The following is a 27,162-nucleotide window of genomic DNA, read 5'->3' as shown; positions in this document are numbered from 1 at the left end:
GCCTTTTACAACATTAATCTGTCCAAAAAGATCCTTTGCTAGATACAGTAAAATTGAAGAAAACATTACAATTCATTCTTTTGAACAATAAGAAGAACAACAAATCAAACATACAGCATTTTGCACCCTGAGGTTAGCAATAACTTAATAATAGAAGTAGATGAAAGCAGGGGGGGGAGGAGGGGGCTCTTTTATCAAGGTCCTGTTTAAAGTATTAGTTTGAACCACAGGTAGCTTTGGAAAGAATCTTTTGTTGCTCTCAGAGCCTGCTCAGAAAACTGGATTATTTTAACAACAACAACAACAACAAAAAAAAGAGGAAACCAATAAACACTGAAGAACAGCAGGGATGAATAATAGCCATGGAGTTAGAAAAAAACAAACAAAACCACTTTACAGAGAAGCCAAGGCAACATAATCCCAGAAAAATAATGGAAGCTTCAGTACTCTGATAGGTAGATGCTCATAAGGAATGTGTGTTACTTACCATAAGTTCACAAGGAAAGGATGTTCCAGTCCCTGCATGATCTGTAACTCTTTGAAGACATTTCGAACTTCATTCCGTTCCACACATTTTAGTTTATTCATGTATTTCATTGCATACATTTTCTTGGTATCTTTCTTCTGAACAATGCATACCTAAAGGAATAAGGCAAAGGATCGTGTTCCATAAAATGTATAGAACAAATGTAGCAGAAATGCAGATTCTTCTATAACCCGTCTCCAGTAAAAGCTAACATTTCAATGCTGCAACTTCACTTCCTTACAAAATGACTTGTATCTTTATGATTCATATCAATATTTATTGTTTTCTGATAGCTTATTTGTACCCTATGACTATCATTAAATGTTGTACCTTACGATTCTTGATAAATAAGGGGCGAGCATAAGTGCACTAGTGTGCCTTCCATCCCCTGTCCAATTGTCTCTCCTATATTTTATATTTATTATTTATTTATTTATTTATTAGATTTGTATGCCGCCCCTCTCCGTAGACTCGGGGCGGCTAACAACAATAGTGAAACAACATATAACAAATCTAATATTTAAAATAATTTTAAAAACCCTAATTTAATAAACCAAACATACACACAAACATTCCATGCATAAATTGTAGAGGCCTAGGGGGAAGGAATATCTCAATTCCCCCTGACGACAGAGATGGGTTTTAAGGAGCTTACGAAAGGCGAGGAGGGTGGGGGCAATTCTGATCTCTGGGGAGAGTTGGTCAGGGCCGCCACAGAGAAGGCTCTTCCCCTGGGTCCCGCCAAATGACATTGTTTAGTCGACGGGACCCAGAGAAGGCCAACTCTGTGGGACCTAACTGGTCACTGGGATTCGTGCGGCAGAAGGCAGTCCCGGAGATATTCTGGTTCGATGCCATGAAGGGCTTTATAGGTCATAACTAACACTTTGAATTGTGACCGGAAACTGATCGGCAACCAATGCAGACTGTGGAGTGTTGATGTAACATGGGCATACTTAGGAAAGCCCATGATTGCTCTCGCAGCTGCATTCTGCACGATCTGAAGTTTCCGAACACTTTTCAGAGGTAGCCCCATGTAGAGAGCGTTACAGTAGTCAAGCCTCGAGGTGATGAGGGCATGAGTGACTGTGAGTACTGACTCCCGGTCCAAATATATATCTTTTCTCCCATATATATCTTTTCTCCCATTCATACATCCTTTCCTCTACTCTTAATTGACGTATTCTATTCTCATATCTTTTCTTCTATCCTTTCCTTAATATTTACTACTACATGTTTTTATTCTCTTTAACTTTCAATTTGCATTGGACAAAATAAATAAACAAACAAACAAACAAACAAATAAATAAATAAATAAATATATCTTGTCTTTTTTTTTAATGTACACTGAGAGACATACATGTCTATTTTTCTTCCTATGTATTTCTGTATTGGACAAATGAATAAATAAAAAATAAATAAAATAAAAATAAAAATATGAACGAAAGACAAATTCGTTGTGTGTCCAATCACACTTGGGCAATAAAGAATTCTATTCTATTCTGTTTCCCTAGTTTACATTCTTAGGTGTAAGACATATGATTTGCCTATGAACACTATCTTCAGTGAAATTAGTAGGCTTTCTTATGCAGCTGGTTGGCCATCGTGAGAACTGGAAGGCTGGACTAGATGGATCAGAGGTTCAATCCAGCAGGGCACTGCTGATTTATTCTTTATTTATTGATCAAATATGAGGAGCCATCTCACCACAGTGACTCTGGAAGGTACACAACAATCAATTTTTTAAAAATGGCATATGTAACATGTCTATATTAAGAAATAAACAGTATAAAAAAGAAATATACAAATCCCTAGGTAAAGAGAGGATAAAAATAGTCACCTCAACAAAGGAGCCATCTGAGCACACCTCCAGTTCCCCTGTGATAACACAGGGGGCTTTTGGGATGGGGCTAATCTTATTTGGGGGGGAAGGGGGATGCAGTGGCTCAGTGGCTAAAACACTGAGCTTGTCAATCAGAAAGGATGGCAGTTCAATGGTTTGAATCCCTAGCACCGCATAACCGAGTGAGCTGTTGTTACTTGCTCCAGCTTCTGCCAACCTAGCAGTTCGAAAGCATGCAAGTAGAAAAATAAGGAGCACCTTTGGCGGGAAGGTAACAGCGTTCTTTGCGCCTTTGAAATTTAGTTATGCCAACCACATGACTACGGAATCGTCATAAGACTCTTTGCTTAGAAACGGAGATGAGTACCACCTCCTAGAATTGGGTACCACTAGCACGTATGTGCGAGAGGAACCTTTACCTTATGTTTTCCTACATTAATATTTCCACCAAGACTGCTAAACTGCCAATAGCAAACTTCGTATTTTGAAATATGATGCATAGGAATAAGGTGAAAATATTCAATTGTTTAAAAGATGTCCCTTTCATTAACCCAGAGGAGTCAGAGCCTCTATTTTTTAGGCCTCACCACTAGAGCCAGGGTGGCCAGGTGGTTAGAGTGCAGAACTGCAGGCTACTTTAGCTAACTGTAAACTGTAGTTCAGCAGTTCAAATCTCACCACCAGCTCAAGGTTGACTCAACCTTCCATCCTTCCGAGGTGGGTACAAGGAGGACCCAGATTGTTGGGGGCAATATGCTGATTCTGTAAACCGCTTAGAGAGTGTAAAAACACTATGAAGCAGTATATATGTCTAAATGCTACTGCTATTGTTTTTTTTTGTTTTGAGGTGACATACAGTGCTTTTTATTACTGGGGGCAAGATCGCTATCATTTTTCGTGAGTCAATTCTGACATGAAATGGAGAGCAAATAAATAAATGAAAACACAGGACTATAGACTGTCTCTCTCTGATTATATCTACACAGCCCACCAGATGTTGGGGCATGTTGCAAGCCCCAACTATCAAGAAAGTATATTTGATGGGACCTAGAAGACTCCTTTCCTTTGGAATATCATTCCCCCAGAGGTATGATTGGTTCCATCTTCTTGTTTTTCTGCAAAATTTTGAAGACATAGTTTTGTCGGCGGGCTTAGGGTTCCCATTTAGAGCCCATTAAATATTTGTATGATTCTTTTGTTGCCGCTACAGAGTGGGTTGGAGGAGAGGTTAAGTTGTGAATTATTAATTGTGACTTGATTACCGTATATAAATTTGTTAAAATAAATAAACAAGTTATGCTCTGGTAAAACTATAGAGAAGGGCTGGACAATGTTTTTTGTTAGTTGTCACAACAACCCTTGGCTTGCAGGCTAGAATAAGGCTTCCTTTTCCCATGGAGGAAAAATAAACTGTTGAATTTCTGATGCCTTTAGCAACACTGATATGTATTCATCTTCTTTCTTTGTTTTGCAACCTGGGACTATGTAGGAGATATGATAAGGGATCCATTCTGTGATGGAATCCACAGGAGGTCACATTACTGAGTTAGATGTGTCCTGCAGATAGTATCTGATACATTCTCTCAAAACAATACAGACCAAGAAATTCATGAATGCTAACCTCTAATACAATGTCTAAAAACAAACTTAGAGTGAAAATAATTTTTCTTATAAATCCTCTACGAAAACAACATGATGGGAATTGGAAGAGGAAAATGAAGCAAAATGCAGCATGCCCAAATTTGCTCTATGAGAAGGTTTGCATTTACTAGAACTACACACACACACACACTCAGAAGCTTGAAGTTATCAATATGAACAATTTGATATTTTGTAATATTATTTGAAGATTTTATGCATACAAGGAACAAGGCTCCGGTTGCAAGAAAATAAGATTTAGCATGTAGCTCTAGACAATATTTTATTCTTATTTGGTAAGAAGGAACTACCTTCTGTATTTCTTTAGGTAATTAACAAAGCATACAGTTTGCAAAAACATACCTTTCCAAAGCTGCCTTTTCCAATGGCTCTGAGAATTTCAAAATGATCAAAGGTAACTATAAAAAGGAATAAAATATTAATAATAAATAAAAGCTCAGTAATTTAACATTAAAATCAATAACTTTCAAATTATTATTTCGAAGATACACTTATGGATCATAGAAACATAGATACACTTATGGATCATCATGGTTAAAACTTAACTATTTGCTCCTATAATTTGCTGGAAACAATATTGTTTCCCTATGTTGTTTCATAATAATAGCTTTATCGTGAAGTGCTCATTTAATCTTTTCTCATTAATAGTTAAATTATGGCCCTATTAATAATAAAAACGTTTCTTATGTTTAACTTTTTCCATCCACCTCAAAAAGTATGAGATATTAAGCAGATACATCTTTTTTATTTTCTCTGAAACTAGGCTTAATAAGATGAAATTATGCAAAGAATAGACCAGTGATGGTGAACCTTTTTTTTTCTCGGCTGCCGAAAAAGTGTGGGCAGGTGCTATTGCACATGCGAGAGTGTCCACACCCATAATTCAATACCTGAGGAGGGCAAAAATAGCTCCCCCCCCCCTTACAGAGGCCCTCTGGAGGCCAGAAATGTCCTGTTTCCCAACTTCTGGTGGGATCAGTAGGCTCACGTTTTGTCCTCCCCAGGATCCAAAGGTTTCCCTGGGGCTGTGAGAGGGTAAAAACGCCCTCCTCTATCATCCAGAGGTTCTCTGGAAGCCAAAATCACCCTGCCTGAGCCTCTGTGTGAGCCAAAAATGATCTGGCCAGCACACATATGCATGTTGGAGCTGAGCTAGAGCAATGACTCGCGTGCCAGCAGATATGGCTCTGCGTGCCACCTGTGGCATAGAATATTGAAAGAGACCTTGGAGGTCTTCTAGTCCAACCTCCTGCTTAGGTAGGATGCACTACACCACTTCAGATAAATTGTTATCCAGCCTCTTCTTAAAAATTTCCAGTGTTGGAGCACTTACAACTTCTGGAGAAAGTTTATATATATAAAAGAACTCACTTATTAATCACAAAATCTCCAGAACCATAAAGTCTACAAATAGTGTTGAGCGAACTGAACTTGCATAGTTTGGATCTGTGCCGAATTTGGCCGTGTTCAGTATACCAAACCCGATCCCGGATTTTTTTTAGAAGTCCGTGTTCAGGTTCGGCATTTGATCGAACACCGCAATACTATTGAAGCAGCGTGTATGTGTGTGTGTGAGGCGCTCTGCATATGCCGGCTATTCAGGATCCCGGCCGGCAGCTTCAAGTGGGCAGTGGGCAGGAGGGAGAGATGGGGAGGGCTCCGCCCCTGAAGGGCTTTAAAAGGGCAGAGGGAATCCAGACCTTTGGAGCACAAAGAGGGAGGGGAGGCATGGATTTCCCACAGACAGGGGGGGTGTAAGCAAAAGGAGGCAGGGAATCCCATTTCCCATTTGCTTGCCCCCCCACAAGGGGGGGAAGAGCCACGCATGACCCTGGAGCCCGCTTAGAAGCCTCTCGCTTGTTCCACCGTGGCTCTCCTGCCAGCTGCAAAGACAGGGAGGTGTGGGACAGGTAGACCTTTCTCCCCACTGAGCTCCTGGGGATCGGAGCCTGACCTCCCCCCCAACGCTTTGCCTCACGCTGGGCCAGAGGGGTGGGGAGGCAGGTTCTGCCGGCCGGCTATTCAGGATCCCAGTCGGCAGCTTCAAGCGGGTGGGAGGTGGGAGGGGGAGCAAATGGGAAATGGGAAATGGGAGGGCTCTGAGGCTCAAGCCACCGATTTGACTTGGGGGCGGGGCAGGAGGGGTGACTCCAGACCTGGAGCCTGACCTCCCCCCCAGAACTTCACCTCCCGCCAGGCCAGAGGTGTTGGGATTCGGGTTCAAGGCCTGAACCTGAACTCCAACGGCAAGTTCAGCTGAACCTGCCGAACCTGAACTTCAACAGATTCGCCCAACACTATCTACAAACTTGAAATTTGCCACGTATGTTCCTCTTGGCTTTTAGATGCTCACTAAGAAAGGATTTTTCAAAATGACCATCAGAGTATGAGTATTTCTTATATTATTATTAACAAGCTCTGATGCCAAGCAGTTCTACTCCCCCTCTCAACCTGAAAAGAAATCTGATCCAAATGCAAAACACAAGCAAAGGGATTTCAGTTTTGCTTTTGTTTTCACAGCAGCAAGCAGATTTACTATAGAACAGTTGAGCTAAGCCACACACAGACTCCTTCCTGTCTCCTTCTTGCTCACACAGCAAATACTGCTTGAGGTTCCGAACACCCCACAACTCTCTCACACATTAACAGGACACTAGCCAGATGAATACCAATGGATGCTGATAGGCAGAGACAGATTTCCCCACCCTTATTTTTCTCCTCAGTTCAGACGAATCTATTCCTTCTACCCTAACCCCAGTTAAAAGGAAAAGAGGCAAAAAGTGGAGAAAAACATTTACAGCTCTTTTGTAAAGATCTGTAGGTCATGCAATCAGGAAAACATAAGTAAGGGAAGTTGCACACAAGTATCATCAAACTCATCCCCAAGTCAGCAGACAGACTGTAAAAAAGTATTATTAACATGCTCTGATGCTAATTAGTTAGACATTCTACTCCCCTCCCAAACTGAAAATAACTGCAGAGAATGGGATAGCATAGGAGAGGCCTCTGTGGGGAAAGGCTGAGGAGAGAAGGGGAAAAGAGAGGCCAATCGTAACTACTCATTAATTTTCAAACTCTAAATGTCAATTTATCAAGCCCGATCATATAGTTCCGTAGTGGAGCACGGGTATTTAGTGTGTGTGTGTGTATGTGTGTAATATATTTTTGCTGATAATGAAAATGAATATTAGTCTACTAGTATAGATCTATTTCAAACTATTTAACTCTCATTAGCTAGCTAGCCATACGCTTACCGGGATTTTAACCTGGGCAGTCTGCTTGGATAAGGCAGTAGCTTTAACCCCTGGGGCCACAGGTTCTCCTTCTGTCTCAGCTTGTACCAGGGAAGAGTTATGGGGTTTTTTTCTGTCGAATCACCCTGGTACACCCAAATATGAGAGGGAGCAAACTGCTTCCCTTTTGCCTCTTGGCCCCTTTTGGGGCCATCAAAGGCGGTTAATTTTTATAACCGACAAACTATATTCTATATGTATAACACATTTTTGCTGATAATGTAAATGAAGGGAGACTAGATCTATTTCAAGGATTTGAACCTGGGCAGTCTGCCTGTAGGACAATAGCTTTAACTCTAGGCCACAGGTTCTCCTCCTGTCTCAGGGGAGGAGAGGGGAGGGGAGGGGAGGGAGGAGAGAAGGAAGGAAGGGAGGGAGGGAGGGAGGAAAGAAAGAAAGAAAGAAAGAAAGAAAGAAAGAAAGAAAGAAAGAAAGAAAGAAAGAAAAGCAGACCACTCCTCATAGTAGGCATATACTAAACAGCATTTAAATTTCAGGCTGATTAAAAAGACTAAATCAACATGCTGGCCTTAATTAACATGACCTCAGAATTGTCAGGCATTGCCCAAGTGACAGCCTGAAAATGCAGCACTTCACGTCCCATTCATCCCACCAATTAAGAAGCTCATGCATCTAACCTGTTTTTTTCCTAGGATGGCAACAGGAAAAATTGTGAAGAGGTCTGTAAACAGCTCCCAAAATGACAGCGAGCTAAGGGTTAAAGTAACACTGAACGTGGCATAATAATGCCAATTGTACAATGCAGTTTAAAGTCTTTATCAGATCATAAACAAGATGACTGCAGGGGAATTGTACAAAATCAATTACGATTTGTACAGAGCAATCTTCCCAGAATTGCAAACTGCCATGCTGGCTGACTATTCTGGAAACTGTAGTCACACCACATGTGGGTGAATAAAACCACCTGTGGGTTGGGTAAAACTGGGAAATAGGTTTTGAGAAGCAAGTTGCAAGTCGTAAGAGAACTCTAATTCAAAGACACTGATGTCTTGCAACCATTCCACACTACAAACAAAAATCAACTTAACAATGTGGAGAAACCCCCCCCCCCCTCCGTTTCTTTCTCTGTGGTCTCAATGCCTCAAACAGAGCCAAATAACCAGGATTCTGGCATGGAGAGAAAGGCAGATCCTTCATCTTCAAGGAATCAGAAACTATAAATCAAGGGAACCTAGTTCTGATGAATAGCCTGTCAGACTAGCTATCCTTTGAAATACTGGTCCTTAGACTATACCAGTGATTTTTATTTTATTTATTTATTCTTTGTCCAATATACAATATATATGGAAGAGAATAGACATTAAGTAATATATATAACGATAGAAAGTAAAAAGAAGTAGATGGGAGGGAGAGAATATATATGATATAAGAGATAAGGAGAGAATATATATGATATATGAGATAAGGAAAGACAATTGGACAGGGGACGATAGGCACATCAGTGCACTTATATACGCCCCTTACTGGCCTCTTAGGAACCTGGAGAGGTCAATCGTGGAGAGTCTAAGGGAGAAATGTTGGGGGTTGGGAGTTGACACTATTGAGTCCGGTAATGAGTTCCACGCTTCGACAACTCGATTGTTAAAGTCATATTTTTTACAGTCAAGTTTGGAGCGGTTAATATTAAGTTTGAATCTGTTGTGTGCTCTTGTGTTGTTGTGGTTGAAGCTGAAGTAGTCGTTGACCGGAAGGACGTTGCAGCATATGATCTTGTGGGCAATACTTAAGTCGTGTTTTAGGCGCCACAGTTCTAAGCTTTCAAGACCCAGGATAGATAGTCTATTTTCGTAGGGTATTCTGTTTCGAGTGGAGGAGTGAAGGGCTCTTCTGGTGAAATATCTTTGGACGTTTTCGATAGTGTTGATGTCTGAAATGTGGTGTGGGTTCCAGACAGATGAGCTGTATTCGAGAATGGGTCTGGCATAGGTTTTGTAGGCTCTAGTCAGTAGTGTGAGATTGCCAGAGCAGAAGCTACGTAGGATCAGGTTAACAACTCTGGAAGCCTTTTTGGCGATATTGTTGCAGTGGGCTTTAGCACTTAGGTCGTTTGATATTAGTATTCCAAGGTCTTTTACTGAGTGTGGGTTGGCTGCGAGAATTTGTTTATTCAGTTCATATGCGAGGTTTGGATTCTTTTTGCCGATGTGGAGGGTAGAGCATTTGTTGGTTGATATTTGAAGTTGCCAGGTGTTAGACCAATCTGATGGCGAACCTTTTTTTCTCAGGTGCCGAAAGAGTGTGAGCGCGCATGCATGAGTGCCCACTCCCATATTTCAATACCTGGGGAGGGCGAAAACGGCTTCCCCCGGCCTCTGGAGGCCAGAGCAATCTGATGGCGAACCTTTTTTTCTCAGGTGCCGAAAGAGTGTGAGCGCGCATGCATGAGTGCCCACTCCCATATTTCAATACCTGGGGAGGGCGAAAACGGCTTCCCCCGGCCTCTGGAGGCCAGAAACGGCCTGTTTCCCAACTTCTCATGGGTCCAGTAGGTTTGTGTCCCCCCCCCCCAGGCTCCAAAGACTTCCTTGGAACTGGGGGAGGGTAAAAACACCCTCCCCATCCCCCCAGAGGATTATATAACATATTATATTTTGTAGCAATTCTAACAAATTCCATCAAGAAAAGACCTGGGTAAAAGAGAACCTTGCATAATTAGGGGATGTAACTACGATAGTATGTTCCAGCAAACAACTTTTGTTTTGAAACTTTCCATAATCAGCAGCTGTGCTTTCTCTGAGTCGATACTGTGAAAAAAATAATGCCATCATTGTTTTCCTAACTGTACACAAAATCTCTAGAGACTGTTTCAAGGAAAACAATTGTCATTTTCAAGAGTTGTGGGCGGCATTGTATATTCTGGAATACAAACTATACATTAAGCTCGAGGTTTACTATAGGAAGAAAGACACAAATTTCTAGATAAATAGCAATGCTCTTATACATTAAAAGAAAGAGAGAGAGAGTAGAGCATTCTACTACATTAGACAGAAGTCCTCAGAGACGATCCAACAGATAAGGATAGTTTGTAGGATTCAAGCAGGAACAGAGTACACTGACTGGCACAACAAAGTAGCTGGCATGGTATATGTACAAGAACATTTGTACAGCATATGTGCTTGTAGCTGTGCAAAAGCTAGACTTTCTCAAGTCTAGATGGGAGACTCCACAGAAGAGTCTCCCATCTAGAGAGAATAAAAGGGCTAAGATCCTGTGGGATTTTCCAGATCCACACTGACAGGCAGGTATTGGCCAATCAACCAGACGTTTTGGTAGTAGACAAGGACCAGAAGATAGATGGTAAGAGACATAGCAGTACCAAGTGGTAGCAACATCAGAAAGATGTAGTATGAAAAAATGGAGAAGTACCAGGTCCTGAAGGAGGAACTAGAGAGGATGGAGAAACTAAAGGCCAAAGTGGTCCCAGTGATGGTAGGAGCACTTAGGACTGTAACTCTTTAGCCAGGAGAATGGCCCAATAGATCCCAGGAACAATATCAGAGCAATCCAGAAGAATACAGTGCCAGGAACAGCTAAGATACTGTGCCAGAATCCTCAAACTCCAAACCTCTGAGATTGAGGAACAGAAGGAAATGTATATTAAAAAATTACATTTTGAAATCCAGGTATTTCGAGGAGAAGATTGATCAAGAGATTTGCTAACTCTTTTACATCTTTTTGAAAAGCAGGCACATTTTGGAATTTCATGAATAATATGACTACTAGGTAGTAAGTAGTTGCCTTTCCTAGTGTAGTCATGGTAGCACTGTCAGTCACACAACAAAATAGTCAAACGGATAATGGAGTCTGGAAGGGCATAGATACACCATAACTTTGTGCTCCAGGTTAGGGATTCTGCTTGTTCAGAGAAAAGTCATTAGAAATTTCTGGCCAATTTCAGTTTCACATTTTCATGTATGGAGAAATAAAGTGATCTGCACAGCCTTCATATACAATCATCCTAAATATTTCTTTGGGAATATTTGTTTGTATATAAAATTTGTACTTTGGGAAATATTTTACTTAGGTTTCCTTATAGGCTCAACTCATTAATACAATAAATAAATTCCATGCCAGCTGTAGGGTGTTTGGCCTTCTTGAAAAATATATACGGAGAGGAGGGAAGTATGCAATTCAAATTTGAATCTAATTATCATTACATCCTTTCTGAACAAAACATGCTGCTTCTCAGTTTTGTGAAAACCTAAGCTGGAAAGGAATATAATAAGTTTGACCCATAGGATATAGATTTAATGTTTTGGTAGCCTTTATTGTTATGACAATTGGAATATTATTACAAATCAAATAGGTTTTGAGCAAAGTTCCTGAAATGTAATATTTTATTTAAATGTGAATACTAACATGCAGGATTTTCCAGCACATATTTCATATAACAACACTGCTAATACAGTAAGTTAATAAAATAAATAAATAAAAACCTATGTAAAAAACCCTTCATCTAGGAGGTTGCACAAAACAAGAGAAGAGGGAAATAACGCCCCCCCACACACACACAAACACACAAATGAATTTTTTAATAAGGTGAAATACAAGGTTATAAACATATCATCCACAAACCTTTGGTGATCTTTCATAAACTCTTTCAATCTTATCTAAAATACAGGAATAACTATTCTGGCTCCAACTGTGCATCTAATTACAAGTCACTCTATCAAGATTGGAAAATCTCCAGCATCTTTTCTCAACCCTCTTCCCTTTGGCCTTGAATCCTTTGTTTTTCCAGTTGCTCAGAATTTTTTGCCAGATATCTGAACGTGGGGGAAGTGAATTATAAATGGGGAAAAATATAATTAGTGGTTTGCCAAAAACCATATGAAGCAATGTAGCATAACCTCAATATCACCATCGAACACTGTCTCAAATTTCTAAATCATCCAAGAACGAAGATTTCAAGGTGACCAGCATTAAGGATTTGTGTGGCTACTCATGAATGGAGAATATAATTATACAGTGGTACCTCTACTTACAAACGCCTTTACTAATGAACTTTTCGAGATACGAACCAGGTGTTCAAGATTTTTTTGTCTCTTTTGAATCATTTTCCACTTACGAACCCAAGCCTGGGTGTGTGCGCTCGCTTATTGCCACAGGGATTTCCCTGCCTCGTGACTGCCACCACCGGGATTCCTCTTTGCCTGCTGCCGCCGCCGGGATTCCCCTTTGCTTGCCGCTGCCAGCAGACAGGCACTTCCACTGGCAACAGTCGGCGTTGGCAGTCTGGAGGCGGGGAATCTCGGTAGCAGCGGCAGGCAAAGGGGAATTCCGGCAGTGGCAAGGACCGGCGCTTCGGCCTCAGACAAGGCTACCTGGCTCTCACTCCATCCCTGGCAACCGCTTCCTCCAGGGGAGTCCCTTCAAGGTGCCCAAAGCAACTGGCTTTAACTCCTCACTCCCCCCGCAGGCTCACAAACTGTTTTAATTGGAAGGAGCAGTGGAAGGAGAAGCAGAAGTGAGGAGGAGAGACGCATGCCCTCCTCCTCCTTCTCCTATTGATCCTGCTCCGCACGGAACAAACAAGAGGCCAAAAAAAGTGAAAAAGCTTCTTGATCAGCGAGAGGGAGCGAAGCTGCCGGGAATGAGGGTGCTTGCACAAGGGCGGGAAGAAGAAGGAGGCAGAATGAACGCTGGCAGCTGAGACCACGGCACTGTCCTCCAGACCCAATTCTTCAGTGCAACATCCCCTTCCTAACTGCATGGCCGAGAGCGGAAAGAGCCGGGTTCCGCGACCCCCCCTTCCTAACTGCATCTCTTTCCCTCCCTTGGCTTCAGAGGGAGAAGAAGGGGGCAGAATGAATGCTGGCAGCTGAGACCAGGAAGAGGCACCCTCCTCCTCCTCCACCCGGTTCTTCCCACCCTGCCCCACAGGCGTCCTTCTAGTGACTGACACGGGTCAGGAACGCTCCGAGCTCTGGTCCCGCACCAAGCTCTGTTGCCAGTGGTGTTTCCCCTCAGCCTGGCTTCCACACAGACCGGGTGGGAGGGAAGAGATGCAGTTAGGAAGGAGAAGTCACGGAACTCAGCTCTTTTCCGCTCTCGGCCATGCAGTTAGGAACAACTCAGGCCTGCCACCCCCCCGAACAGGCTCTCTCAGCAGTGCCATAGGCTCCACCATCTTGTTTTTTGCTTCTGCATGTGCGCAGAATTTTGTTTTAGTACTGTACTGTGAAGGTGGGAAGCACACAAAATGCACACACGCAGTCATGCAAAGACCCACTGAGAAAACTGGCAGCGATTAAAACCAGAAGCCATCACTGGTTCACTTATCCCATGACAGTCCCTAATTCAGAGGCTTGAAACATACAGAAGCATATTCTTTCCCTTTATCTGGTGCCCTAATTTATTCTTCCTTCTATTTTAGACCCCTAGATACCCTCATTCTATACAGTCCAGAGCTCACTTTATCTCAACAGCTGTTTGTTCCTAGATCTAGAACCTGTTTGTTCCTAGATCCAAAACCTAGATCTTAGATCCAGAACAGAATTGATTTTTCAGGCGCAACTGTAACCCAGCCTCAACCTCTTACCATATTCCAAAATGCTATGCAGATGGTGAAAATAACTCTGGTAAAGAAAATGTTCAATGTTTTACTGAAGTGAAAATTGAATTAATCTTGGAATCAGGTAATTTCTTAAGTATATCATCACTCTAATTGCTACTGAGTTCAATTAAGAAGAAAACAAAAATATTTACACTGGGGGTGGAGCTTGACTTGCCAATATTGAAATAAATCACTTTTGACAATTCACAGACTTCCATCTTAATTGCCATTCCGTGATTAAAAAGGCCAATGAATGGAATGTGTGCCACATTCCAAATAATATTTTACCACTTTTAGCCTTGTAAAAATTGGCAATATGAGCGCAGTGTATAATCACTATTAACCATGGAGACAAAAATCTGAAGTACTTTGAGGGCTCCTGATAAGGTGGAACAGTCCAGACCTCTAAAACTGAATATCAACTACAGTATATTATATCCCCCATCTTGCCAGTAGGTCATTCCACCTATCTCTTTATGCTGTGCTGAAACTGTGCAGAAATACTTAGAGAAAAGCAGCTGGCGTGGAAATAATTTAATCCATTAAGTATTTCTTATTTCATTAGTATAGAGATGACCTAAAACCATTTACTTTTAATCAATTTTTCCTCGTTATTTAGATTTAAGAATGACAACAAATTCTCTTTTCCAGCAATTTTTTTAGAGCTTTCCATTACGTTCTCAAAAATAATCTTGATATATGTATCAGTTTACCTCCAAAAATTGTGAGTATCTTTCCTAAAAGCTAGAAATCCTGCAAATACAGTGATTTCAACTTCCCAAATGTGAAGCCAGAAGCTCATTGAAAGCGGAAGTCTACTTTTTTGGAGGATACCCAGAACACTTTTCACTTCTCCTTGAGAAATTGGCAAGGTTGAAAAAGTAATATTCAATCACTGCATGATCACTCACACTTTGTCTAAAAGTTTAGAATTGAGAGCCCATGGCAGCATTCCATTTGTTCTGTGTAAAAACCGGTAGAAAGCAATTCAACTGAACCCATCAGTGAACTTCACTTAGTGGGACATTGAAACTAAATGTCTTCAGTAGATACCTGGAGTGACTATTCTCAATCCATCTTGGGCAATCCATTTTTGAATGGTCTTCAGATAACCATTTATTCTCCCAATTTATAAAAATTAAAGTGAAGAAGAAGAACGTAAGCTGTCGAAATAAATTGCATGGCATCGGACCAGAATATCTCCGGGACTGTCTTCTGCCGCACGAATCCCAGCGACCAGTTAGGTCCCACAGAGTTGGCCTTCTCTGGGTCCCGTCAACTAAACAATGTTGTTTGGCGGGACCCAGGGGAAGAGCCTTCTCTGTGGCAGCCCCAACCCTCTGGAACCAGCTCCTCCCAGATATCAGAGTTGCCCCCACCCTCCTTGCCTTTCGTAAGCTCCTTAAAACCCACCTCTGTCGTCACGCATGGGGGAATTGAGATATTCCCTTCCCCCTAGGCTTATAAAATTTATGCATGGTATGTCAGTATGTATGATTGGTTTCTTAAATTGGGGTTTTTACATTACTTTTAATATTAGATTTGTTCATATTGTCTTTTTACTGTTGTTAGCCGCCCCGAGGCTACAGAGAGGGGTGACATACAAATCTAATAAATAAATGAATGAATGAATGAATGAATGAATAAATAAATAAATAATGAATGGATGGATGAATGAATGAATAAATAAATAAATAAATAAATAAATAATTTTTAAAATGGTGTCTTACATGCCATTTGAGTGATTATAAGACAAACACATTATTTTGTTTGGTATAACAATTATGATGGGGATGAATCTAAATTGCTTAATGAGCTCATAATTGAACACTGCCTCCAAGACTTGGCAAAATAACTTCAGATATCTCCTAGCATAGAGGCAAGCATATTCCTGAAAAGCTGTTAAAGTAGGTTACCGTAGAACCAAAACATAAAGTTATAGCTCACAAAGTTCCATCATTAAATTCTAGAATCTCTGAGTAAGCTTTTCTTTTGTCAGTTTGCGTCTCCAGAAAAGATGTACCTCTGATAACACTGCTCTACGTGACATAAATAATGGATCTCTTAATGCTGTAACCTTATTACCAGGAATGACATAAAGGATAAATGCTTTCTGAAAGACACTTGCAATGCCAAAACACTGAAGAAAGGTGTTGGAAAAATCCCATAGGAAACTTGAACATAAACATCCATAATTACTATATTTTTGGCTACTAGAGGCTGACAAAGTGTACATTGGTTGAACTAATAGTAATGAAAAGAAGCAGGGCTTGTCAATATTATATATAAAGAAGGTTTTCCGGTTTTCTAACTGCTGCATAAACGAGGACAAAAAGAATATGTTTTAAAAGGACGGGGGGGGCGGGGGAGAGCCACATATTGCTATCAATATTACTAACCAAAAAAGGGATTTCCTAAGTAAAATGACCAAATTAGATGATCATCCTAGCATGAATCAAGTCTGAAGCTGTTTGGGGCAAAAGCTACAGGTCTTAAGGAAATGAATGTGAGTTATTTGTTTATTTTATGTGCTGTCCATCTCATCTAGAGGTGAGATATTTGTACTTGCCTTCTCATTTGGTGCTCTCTGCCTAAGGCTCAGCAATGGACACATTTCTTATTGTAGACTTATGGCAAAAAGAAGATGTAATGGTTTGCTTGCATCCTGTGCAAATAATTATGGACTCAGAGGACGTAGAGATTGTGGAGGGGTGAGGAAGGTGTCCTGTATTCCCGGCACCTGAGAATGACAGTGAAATTGATGAGCGGTCAGGGTCAGAACAACCAGGGCCTTCTGCACTTCCTGACATGACTGAGTCAGCACTTCATCTCAGGAATGATATAGCATTTCCTGTACTGAGTGAAGAGGGGGAGAGGAGGAGCCTCTTTTCTGGATGCCACAGTTCGGAGGGCAATTAGGAGACATGAATGGTTGGCTAAGAGGAGATTGACCCACGAGTAGTGTTGCTGGCTATTGGGTCATGCCCTCACACTATTTAAGGGTGAGGCCTGCACTGTCTTGTTGCAGAAAACAATGTCATTTATTTTGGAATCATCTCGTCTTGACTCTTGAATTCAGTTTGTGTTTCAGAAGAGCACATTTTTAGCTTTGCTAATGACCTTCGATCTTCTGGTTACTTTCTGAGAACTACACCTTGGAACTCTTGCTGCAGCTGGTAATTATTGCCATGTTTATCTTCGCTCTGGGATTTTGGCCAACTGATAAGACTTTGCTAGATTTGCTTCTCCCTTTGAAAAGTCTTTTAAAAGACTCTTACATTACTGGGATTTTGCAAATATTAAATCCTTTTATTTGTTAGACAATTTGTGTGCATCTGATTATTGGGGCTCGGCAATATTTTTTTATTTAGATTGTACTTATAAGAGAATCAAGCTATGGTGGCTATGCAAGCTTTCCAAGTAGCTAATTTGTGATGAACAAGGACATGTATGAAGCGTCTCTTTCTTTTAAAGAATTTGCACATTACTTGCCATCAATGAAAAATTCTATAGCATTCAAAAAGAGGAATTCTGCAACCTATTCCTTTGAGTAATAAATAACATTAGGAATTTTCTGTAGGTGGCAAGGTCCAGTATTATCAAATTCACCCGAGATCACCTTTACACATTACAATTGGGTTCAGTTGCTTGCTTTTTGAAAAGAAACATTGCATAATAAATTAATGATGCTCGACAATCATGGTGGCTAGCTACCTATTATGAGCCATTTTTGGAAAAGGCCAGAATTCCATAAGTTAAATGAATGAAGACTATGCCACCAATCTCTGGACTAACAGTTGTTGTACATACTCCTGGTAAGTTGGAGGATGATGAAGAAATTGAGGACTCTGATACAGATAGTGTTTATGAATTAGTGGTGGGCCCGGGGTTACAGGTGGGAGGCCAGCCACAGGATGTGGCTATGAATCCAGAATCTAGCGAGGAAGAATCAGACATTCGCTGCGTCAATCCTAAATTCAGAAGGGTCCAAGAACGTAAGAAACAGGTGTTTGGAAGAAGATATTAAGGGGAGGAATGGGTTAAATACTGGAGTGATGTATTTGGTACGTCAGGGGGCCAGTGGGGAAGAAGGGTAGAGTTCCAATGTTGTAGGGCTAAAATGAAAAGGTATTCTGTTCAGCTCCCAAGCAAGAAAATGCATTCTGTGTTATTTTACAGTCATTTCTGCTGTTTTTGAATCATGCTGTGAGTACATAAATCTTGTTAAACGGAGAAGACTTGGAGGAATGTATGAGGAATGCAATTAAAAAAGATAAAGGGAGGAAGAGGAATGTGCTAGTATGAACTGTATTTTGAAGATGGAAGGGAAGAGAAATAAAGATGGAGTTTCTTTGTTTATAAAATACTGCATTTAGTAAGAGTTATTTGTAATAGCTAAAGTTCTACCAGAAACCAGAACAGCAGTCACGCTCAGGCAGATGATCCAATGAGGGAAATTTGCAGAGGTTACAAGGGATCATGATATCGATTTTTAAAAACAGGAAAGACTGAACTGAATACAAATGTGAGGCAAGATCTATCAAATTAAGAAAGAATGACTGTTGTAAAATAATCTGTACCAAGAATTCTGAAAAGTGAAGAGCAGGGTTAAGAATCAAGAATGTCTTAGGGCAGTGATGGCTAACCTTTTCAGGACCGAGTGCCCAAAGAATACATATGCACATGCGCCCAACCCCCTAAATGCAATGTATGCACGTACCCACGCATGCATCCCACCTGTGTATGTGTGCGCACCCTGCAAGTACCTTGCCCCATGCATGTACATGCAGCACTCCGCATGCCCCCTGCCTCCATGCATGCATGGCAGAGACCCGAAGAACAGTTGGCTGGCAGTAGGTACACGTGCATGCACATCAGACCTGAACTGGGGTGACTGCTCGCATGCCATCGGAGAGGACACTGTACACGACTTTTGGCACATGCCATAGGTTCGCCATCACGGTCTTAGGGCTTGGAATTTGTGAAACCACAACTGGCAACTATTTCTCCACTTTTTTCCATAGTTAAGTACCCAACACCTGCTTCACTGATCAGTAAACAATCACTTGCCAGCATCATAAGAGTGCTACTTATCAGCAGAACTGTTAACAGTGGATCTGTTCTTAGGAAGAACCTTCATCTATTTTTAAAAGTTGGCTATTTCCATTGGAAAAGGTCTGTTCTGTTATAAACAGGAGGTTATTCTTGAATATTGTTGTTCTAGAGGGTAACAGATAAGTGTTGGTTACATATGAAACATTTAAACTGTTCTTTTTCCTCTTCATTACTACTGCATCCAACCATATGGATTTATCTTATGGTAACATTTTTCTCATGTTAAAATGATTCCACAAGCCTGAAGAGACTTAGAAGCCTTGCACACATCTGAAGAGATTGTGTTTCTTTTTTCACTCAAAGAGTCCATGGAAACTTCTTGATCAAACCACTCCATGGAAACTTCTTGGTCAGAACATCTTAGTTCCTGCAACATCATAGTAGTTTCAGACAAAAGCACCTGTTGGCCTTCTATCCACATTATTGGAAGGTTGTGCAATGGTTGGGGTTCAAAGATACTTTGGAGCCTACAGCTATACCCACCATTCCAGAAAAGGCACATTTGCTTTCAGGAGTTGCAAATGGAGGCTATGTTCTTGGTTCCTTTTCGCCTTCAGATCTGAAGTGTTGTGCAGTGGCAGCTAATACTTAGGTTGACTAAATAGAGCTTTCAGCTCTGTGGTGATCAGGTGACAAGCCATCAAATTAAGCAGCCAGATAGAATTCAGCTGATTCTAATCTCCTTCATCAGGTTCAGTTCCGCATGCAATAAGATTGTATCCTCCTATCTGACTACGCTGAAATTAATCTATCAGTCTTTTGAAATGGACCAAAATGTTTTCCAAAGAGGTTCTGAAAGAGCAATAATGAAAGTGATGGACGAACATCATCATCATCGTCAATAGTGGGTTCCTACCAGTACGCCTTATTGCACACAGCTCTATGGCTCTGGCGCGAGTGCATGTTTGAGTGCAATTTTGCTTCCTGCACCTGTGTTTTGGCGAATTTCTTTTGTGTGGAAGCATGCACAGAAGCAAAAAACTCACCAAAACACACACAAACGTGTATCCCCATGTGAGATTTTGCTACCTGCACAGGTGCAGGAAGCAAACATTTTCTCAAACACGTGCTCACATGCCAAACCCACAGAGCTGCACACAATTAGGCGTACCGGTAGGAACCCATTACTGATCATCATGCTCAACCTCTATGCAAGTCTAGAACCAGTTTGGTCTAGTGGATAAGGCACAACATTAGAAACCAGGAGACCATGAGCCATGAAAGGCCAGCTGGGTGACCTTGAGCTAGGCACTCTGTCCCAGCCCAACCAACTCATAGCACTGTTTTGAGGAAACAGGAAGAGGAAGGTGTGTTACCTTGAAGTTATTTATAAATAGAATAAAGATACAGTATAAATAAATTATATAAATTCTCTTATATAGTTTTGATGGGGAAAAGAATTGTATTATTTCAAAAACTACTAATGTCTATTGGGTCAGCAAGTTAAAAGAAATAACCGTTTGCCAAGAGAATCATTTGGGCTTTCAATTACCTTTCAGTTGTTGTTTTAAATATTTTGAATATATCCAGCTGTTTATTGCAGGTGTTTTGTTTTCTCCATGGGGATGGTTATTTCTCCAGTGTTTATGTACAAAACAGATTTTTAAATTAGCTTTCCCCAACCGAGCACTATCCAAAGAAGTTGGGAATTTAATTCCCATAAATCATGCATCAGATTGGTGATTACCAATTTCAATTTCCTTTAGCACAGTGGTTCTCAACCTGGGGGTCGGGACCCCTTTGGGGGTCGAACAACCGTTTCACAGAGGTTACCTAAGACAAATTTCCCATGGTGTTAGGAACTAAAGCTTCTATTCTGGCGCCATGGAACATATTTTTACAATCTGACCAATCAGGCGTTTACGGTGGGGATGTCCCTCTGACCTTCCTGCCAATCAGCTTAAAGCTCTGTTGGAGAATTGGTGCTAGACTTATTGTTGGGGTCACCACAAAATGAGGAACTGTATTAAGGGGCCACGACATTAGAAAGGATGAGAACCACTGCTTTAACAGATGACTGAGGCAGCAGATGATACACCAGAAATTGCAGAGTTTCCTCCTCAAATTCTCCACTGAGAAAAAAGTATTCCAAATTCTGTACTGGTGACACACCATCAGAGATTATTTATAGGTGATGTCAATGTGAAAGGATTGTATCTATAAGAGTATAATTTGTTAGTAACCAGGAAAATTTCATGGTAGCTTTGCCCCATTATATTTTTCAATTACTTAAATGCAGACACACACAAAAAAAATCTTCTAAACAATAGCATTATTAATTTTGAAATGTAGCCAATAGTTATTCTAGCCAAATATGGAGTAATTGTTATCCATGCACTTGCTCAGCATTTATTACAGGGTTTAGTGCCATGATGTGCAATAACGGAAATGGTGACATTCAAAGGGCATCACTATAAATCTACTAAGTACACAAACAACCTAATCATCAAAGAATGTGTGCCAGCAGGTATACCCCCTGAAACAAGGATCAAAGCATCATCAAATGTAAGGAAATTGGCGCTAGATTCAAGAGATGGCAATTGGTAGGTCTCAAACTGGATTATGAATGAAATTAAAGAATGTAGTGCATATTATTGAACATTCAAACAAAATATTATGGATCCCTTTCATTTAAAATTTAGGCCTGGGCATGAGATGGAAATTACATGGGTCACAGTATCAGATTACTTACATCAGGTTGTGAATCCAAGGAATTCAGACTTTCTGGTTTTGCTGGAACTTTTAGCAGCGTTTAATACCATGACAATCCATAAGATATTTGTCTATCACTCATATCTGCTGGGGGTAGGCTTTACTGTTTCTTCCTTCCTTTAAAAGTTTATGTCCAGTTGTGCTAGGGAGAAGCTGTTGAATGAATTATTTCTCTTCTTTTGACAGTCCAAACTGGACTCATTACTATTGTTTGATTAGCAGGTAGAGGCAATGAGAAGTAGAAGTCAAGTTATCACTCCATTTTGGTTAAGATAGTCCATTCGCCAGCTGTGGTCGTGTTGGACTTGGAGGACTTAATTATGAAAATGTATGTTTTATCACCTGAAGGTTGAACTATTGCAATGAACTAAGATTGATTTCAAAGGTGATGTAGAAATGACAATTGATGTGCCATAGTCAAAGGTGGATTGTTCCTACTTCCTGCTACTGGTGCACTGCACGCGCAGCATGAGGAATCTCGCATGCACGCGCATGTCCCCGGTCCCTTTTTGCTTCCACCCATGTGCAGGAAGTAAAAACACATGAAATTTCAGTGTGTTTTTGCAGTGTGTTCATGCATGAGACTTTGGTGATTTTTTTGCTTCCACACATGTGCGGAAGCAAAAAAATCACTAAAATTGCATGCGCATGATTGTCCTCTCATGAGATTTTGCTTCTGCGCATGTGTAGGAAGCAAAAAATACAAAAAGTTAAAGAAAAAGATGGCAGCACCCAAAGGATTGGCGCCGGAGTGGTCGCGTGCAAATTGTGCAATCTGGCTGCTGCTACCGGTGCGTAGTCATCTACCGCACCAGTAGCAACACATCCCTGGCCATAGTCCTGAGTTCTTTGGGATTGGGCGGCATAGAAGTTGCATAAATAAATAAATAGTCCATAATTGGAAGATTGAGATAATTCAGTAGCTTCATCCTATTCCCATAGGCAACTCCACGAGTAAGACTTTCTTGGATTAATATTCCTAGATTGTGTGGCAGGTTTTATCCATAGCTATTACTTTCAAAATAGTAAATACTTCTACACATTTGGCTATGTATATTTGGTCTTCCAGATATTTAGTGAGATTTAATCACCAGTGAGGGGTTTTGATCATTAGCTTGTATAAGTATATCGCTGATGTTATACTTGAATCAAATCAAGAAAGGATATTCATCATACATGTAATAACCCTCAGATTTCTGGCAGAATAATTTTCCTCAAATCCCTCACAGCTTGAATCATTGAATTTTAGAGGTCATCTTATCAACTCCTTGCCAACAGAGAAATTCCATTATAGCTAATTGTCAAACCCAACTCAGCACTGGTAATGGCATGAAATGAAATCATCTATCTTTTTTCTTGAACTGAGAATGCAAAGTGCATGCATTGACTTAGATTAAGTGTTCCCATGCCACAATTAATTTGATAGAAGTGGTTAAAACGTAAACCTGACTCAAAACTTGAAACCATTTTAATTTTCTAATAACACGCTAACAACTTCCTCCCCCAAGTCCCAGGTTTCAGTTAATAATATTTTGGGAACAATCCAATTATTACCATAGAAGGTTGAAACATCTTTATGAAAACTGGAATAGATGCATTGCAAATTAAATCCTGACATTTGAAAAGAATCTAAGCTGTGAGATATCTTATACTTGTGTGCTTCAATTTGATCCATGTTTTGATAAGAATACAGCTTAATTATGCAGCAAAAGAGGATATTAAGGAACCAAGAAAGAACCTCTGATATGGGTATCATGAAGGACATGCAATAATTAAAACACATGACAGCAGAGTATAAGCTGGAAAGAACAGAACAAGTAAGTTTAGAAAAAGAGAGTTGTAACAAAGACTGTTCCAATAACATTCATACACGTCAACCCTCAGACTCCCTGTGCTGCTACCACAAAATTATGTTCCAGCTCACAAGTAAACACAGCTTTGTGGCCTTTCCCTAAGCATTATTCCTTTTAAAAGATAAAAAGGGCAAAGCTGCAGTGCAGGTGTGAAGATTGGTTAGGTCTATGGTTGCATCATTATTGGCAGAAAGGAGGATCCTGCTGAGCCAGAACTTGTACTGAGATTAAAACTGCTCAACAGAAAAATTTTAAATGATTATTTTTGAAAGTTATATGGAAAACTCCTGAGAAAGAGGGAAGAGAGGAAAAGTTCCATAAGCAGAGAGTTCATAATATGAACAAAAGGATTAAACATTAGTTAAAGGTTGGAGTTCTGTAACTATCTCATACAAAATCAATACTTTTCTAAGTAAAATAAACTATTCTCAATAATTTATATAGAAAAATATTCCCTGTAGAAAAATTATGTGAACAGAAGACATTCCAAGAGCATAAAGTATTAATCCTAACCCTATTTTATCCTGGGATTTGTCTAGTGATAGCCCTGGTTTGTATCTAACAAAATTGGTGCCTATCTCCATCTTTAATCAGATATACTTGTCTGTGAGTCGATTTGGTTATTGCAGGTGTATAAAAGCACGTTCATCATTATGGGCTTCAATGTTCTAATCTGTTTATATCTAGTATTTGGAAGACGGGCTTAGAAATGAATATCAAAGTACCTACCATCATAACTACTATTACATGTTATTAATTTAAGATTATATAATACTGTATATTATTTTAAAATTGTATATAATAGAGATATGAGATATGTTCTTTTTCCTTTGATATGATCTGATTAACAAAAGGTTCTCATCAGAAACTTCCATCAAGAGCGGAGCGAGTAGAGCTCCTCCTTTTTGTTATATGTTTTGTCGTTTTTCTATGTATGTATGTTTTGTCTTGCTTTTGAAAATAATTTTAATTTTTTTTTAAAAAAACTACTGTAATATTAGCAAAATGTAATTAAACCACCTTAGGAGTGGAGAGAAAACCTATAGAGCTAGTTTACAAGGTGAGATGAGTGTGTCAAAGGCAGATTATCCTTACAAGGATTTTGGTTCCACTTCTCAATTTCAATCCTACAGCATATTTTTTTCTGAACTTCATGGGGATGGCAAAGATACATCCTATATTCTTTGACTATCTTAGAAAAATATTAGTTCAGCCATTTTTTCCCCTGAGAAGATCTTAAACACTTCCATTTATCATATTTGACTTAACCCCTATAACCAACGAGGAGGGGATTGTTAAACAGAACCAGCTCCTTTTCAAATAGCTACTCAACTTGCTCAAGGCAAATTATTGTCTGTCAACTCTCAGCCTGATTTGGTATAGTCTCAATCTAGTATAGTCTCTGGAGCTCCACCCCAGAGCACCAAATTTGCACTGAAAGATGTTGAAAGAAAATGCAGGGTGTCCTGCATAAGCCACAGCCAGGGCCGCCGATAGACGGGTATTACTGGGACTGCTGTCCCGGGCCCGGGCAAATTGGAAAATTGGGGGGGCCCGGGGCCCGCAGCCCCCGTTCCCCCCCCCGCTTGCCAGCTCTCACTTTGGTATTTCTCCGGCGGAAGCAAGGCGGTTGAGTTGCTCCGAGGTTCCGCTTCCAAGCAACCGTTTGCCGCCCCCCCCCCCGCAAGCCCCCTGCCCGAAGCTGCAAGCGCAAGATCCTGGGGCGAGGGGGAGGCGGCAGTCCTGCACACACACCGCGGCTGCCTAATTCAGTCCCGGATTTGTTTCACCCGCCGCCCCCCCCCCTGCCCGGCTCTCCACTCCCGCGCACGTGGCGGGCGCTCCTAGGTGGTGCACTCGGCGGATCCAGCTGCGAGGGACGGAGCGGGCTCGGGGCGCAGGTAGGGCGGAGCGGGGAGCCCCGAGGAGGAGGAGGAGAGGAAGGGGGGCAGTGCAGGGGGGCTCCGGTGGCACGAAGGAGCTGCTCGATGGGGGAGGGCTGGACGGGGGAGGCCGGAAAACCGGGCGCTTCCCGGCAGCGTTCCCCCGCGGGTTAGGGGGTGGTGCCTGAATCCCCTGGCAGGCGGAGGAAGAAGTCGGCCGGCCGGCAGGCTCGGACGCCCTTTGGGAACTCTCTCGGGCGCTCGATGGCGCTGAGCAGAACGAGGAGCACGTAGCTGGGGGTGGTGGGCAGGGGGCAGGCATTCTCACAGTGGGGGCCACCGGCCGGCGAAGGCAATTTTGAATGTCAGGTGTGCGGGCTGACGCGCGCTCTCTCCATCTCCCTGCCAGCCCGCCCGAACATTCAAAGTAAGAGCGAAGTTTTTTCACTTTCGCCAGCCTCCGGAGAATGAGAGAGAGTGAGAGCGACGACAGAACAAGATAGAGAGAAAGTGAGAGAGAGAGAGAGAGAGAAATAGGGGGAGAGAAAGAGATAGCAAGAGAAATAGAACGAGAGAGAGAGAGTGTGAGAGAGAAAGCAAGAGAGAGAGAGAGAAAACAAGACAGGGAAAGTGAGAAAAAGAGAGAAAGAGGGGGAGAGATAGAGAAAGAGAGAGAAAGAAAACAGAGAGATGAGAGAGGAAGGAAGAGTGAGAGAGAGGAAGAAAGCAAGATAGAGAAAGAGAGAGAGAGAGAAGGAAAGAAAGAAAGAGATGAGAGAGGAAGGAAGAGTGAGAGAAAGAGAAAGAAAGCAAGAGAGAGAAAGAGAAGGAAAGAAAGAGATGAGAGAGGAAGGAAGAGAGTGAGAGAAAGAGAAAGAAAGCAAGAGAGAGAAAGAGAAAGAAAGAGATGAGAGTGGAAGGAAGAGAGTGAGAGAAAGAGAAAGAAAGCAAGAGAGAGAAAGAGAAAGAAAGAAAGAGATGAGAGAGGGAGGAAGAGAGGAAGAGAGAGGAAGAAAGCAAGATAGAGAAAGAAAGAAAGAAAGAAAGAGATGAGAGAGTAAGGAAGAGAGTGAGAGAAAGAGAAAGAAAGCAAGAGAGAGAAAGAGAAAGAAAGAAAGAAAGAGATGAGAGAGGAAGGAAGAGAGTGAAAGAGAGGAAGAAAGAGAGAGAGAGAAGAGTGGAAGGAAGAGAGAGAGAAATGATAGAAAAAAGGGGAGAAAAAAAGAGAAATGAGAAAATGATTGAGGCAGAGAATGACAGAAAAGAGAGAGAAACAGAGAGAGAAGTGATTCTTGATTCAAAGCATATGGTAAAAGCACTTAAATAATAACAGAGAAAAAACCCAGCCCTCACCTGTTTTTATTAATAGTTTTGCTGGTTGTTTTAGTTTTAATAGTAATGGATTTTGGTTTTTTTAAATTATTATTGACAAAATTGAATGGGTCCAAAGACGGGCTACAAGAATGGTGGAAGGTCTTAAGCATAAAACGTATCAGGAAAGACTTCATGAACTCAATCTGTATAATCTGGAGGACAGAAGGAAAAGGGGGGACATGATCGAAAAATTTAAATATGTTAAAGGGTTAAATAGGGTTCAGGAGGGAAGTGTTTTTAATAGGAAAGTGAACACAAGAACAAGGGGACACAATCTGAAGTTAGTTGGGGGAAAGATCAAAAGCAACCTGGGAAAACATTATTTCA

General features: G+C 41.1%; 1 protein-coding gene across 1 annotated transcript in view; it reads right to left on the bottom strand.

The window, feature by feature from the left end:
• Positions 1-27,162, bottom strand: part of STK32A (serine/threonine kinase 32A) — a 93,139-nt gene that overhangs the window by 52,470 nt on the left and 13,507 nt on the right. The window contains exons 3-4 of the mRNA XM_070735874.1: positions 4,371-4,426; positions 488-639 (exon numbers count right to left, since the gene is read on the bottom strand). Of these exons, the coding sequence (XP_070591975.1) occupies positions 488-639; positions 4,371-4,426 (208 nt within the window). The remainder of the gene's footprint in view (positions 1-487; positions 640-4,370; positions 4,427-27,162) is intronic.

The sequence above is a fragment of the Erythrolamprus reginae genome, chromosome 2 (assembly GCF_031021105.1).
Source record: "Erythrolamprus reginae isolate rEryReg1 chromosome 2, rEryReg1.hap1, whole genome shotgun sequence".
Classification (NCBI taxonomy): Eukaryota; Metazoa; Chordata; class Lepidosauria; order Squamata; family Dipsadidae; genus Erythrolamprus; species Erythrolamprus reginae.
This window is presented reverse-complemented; position numbering and strand designations above follow the sequence as displayed.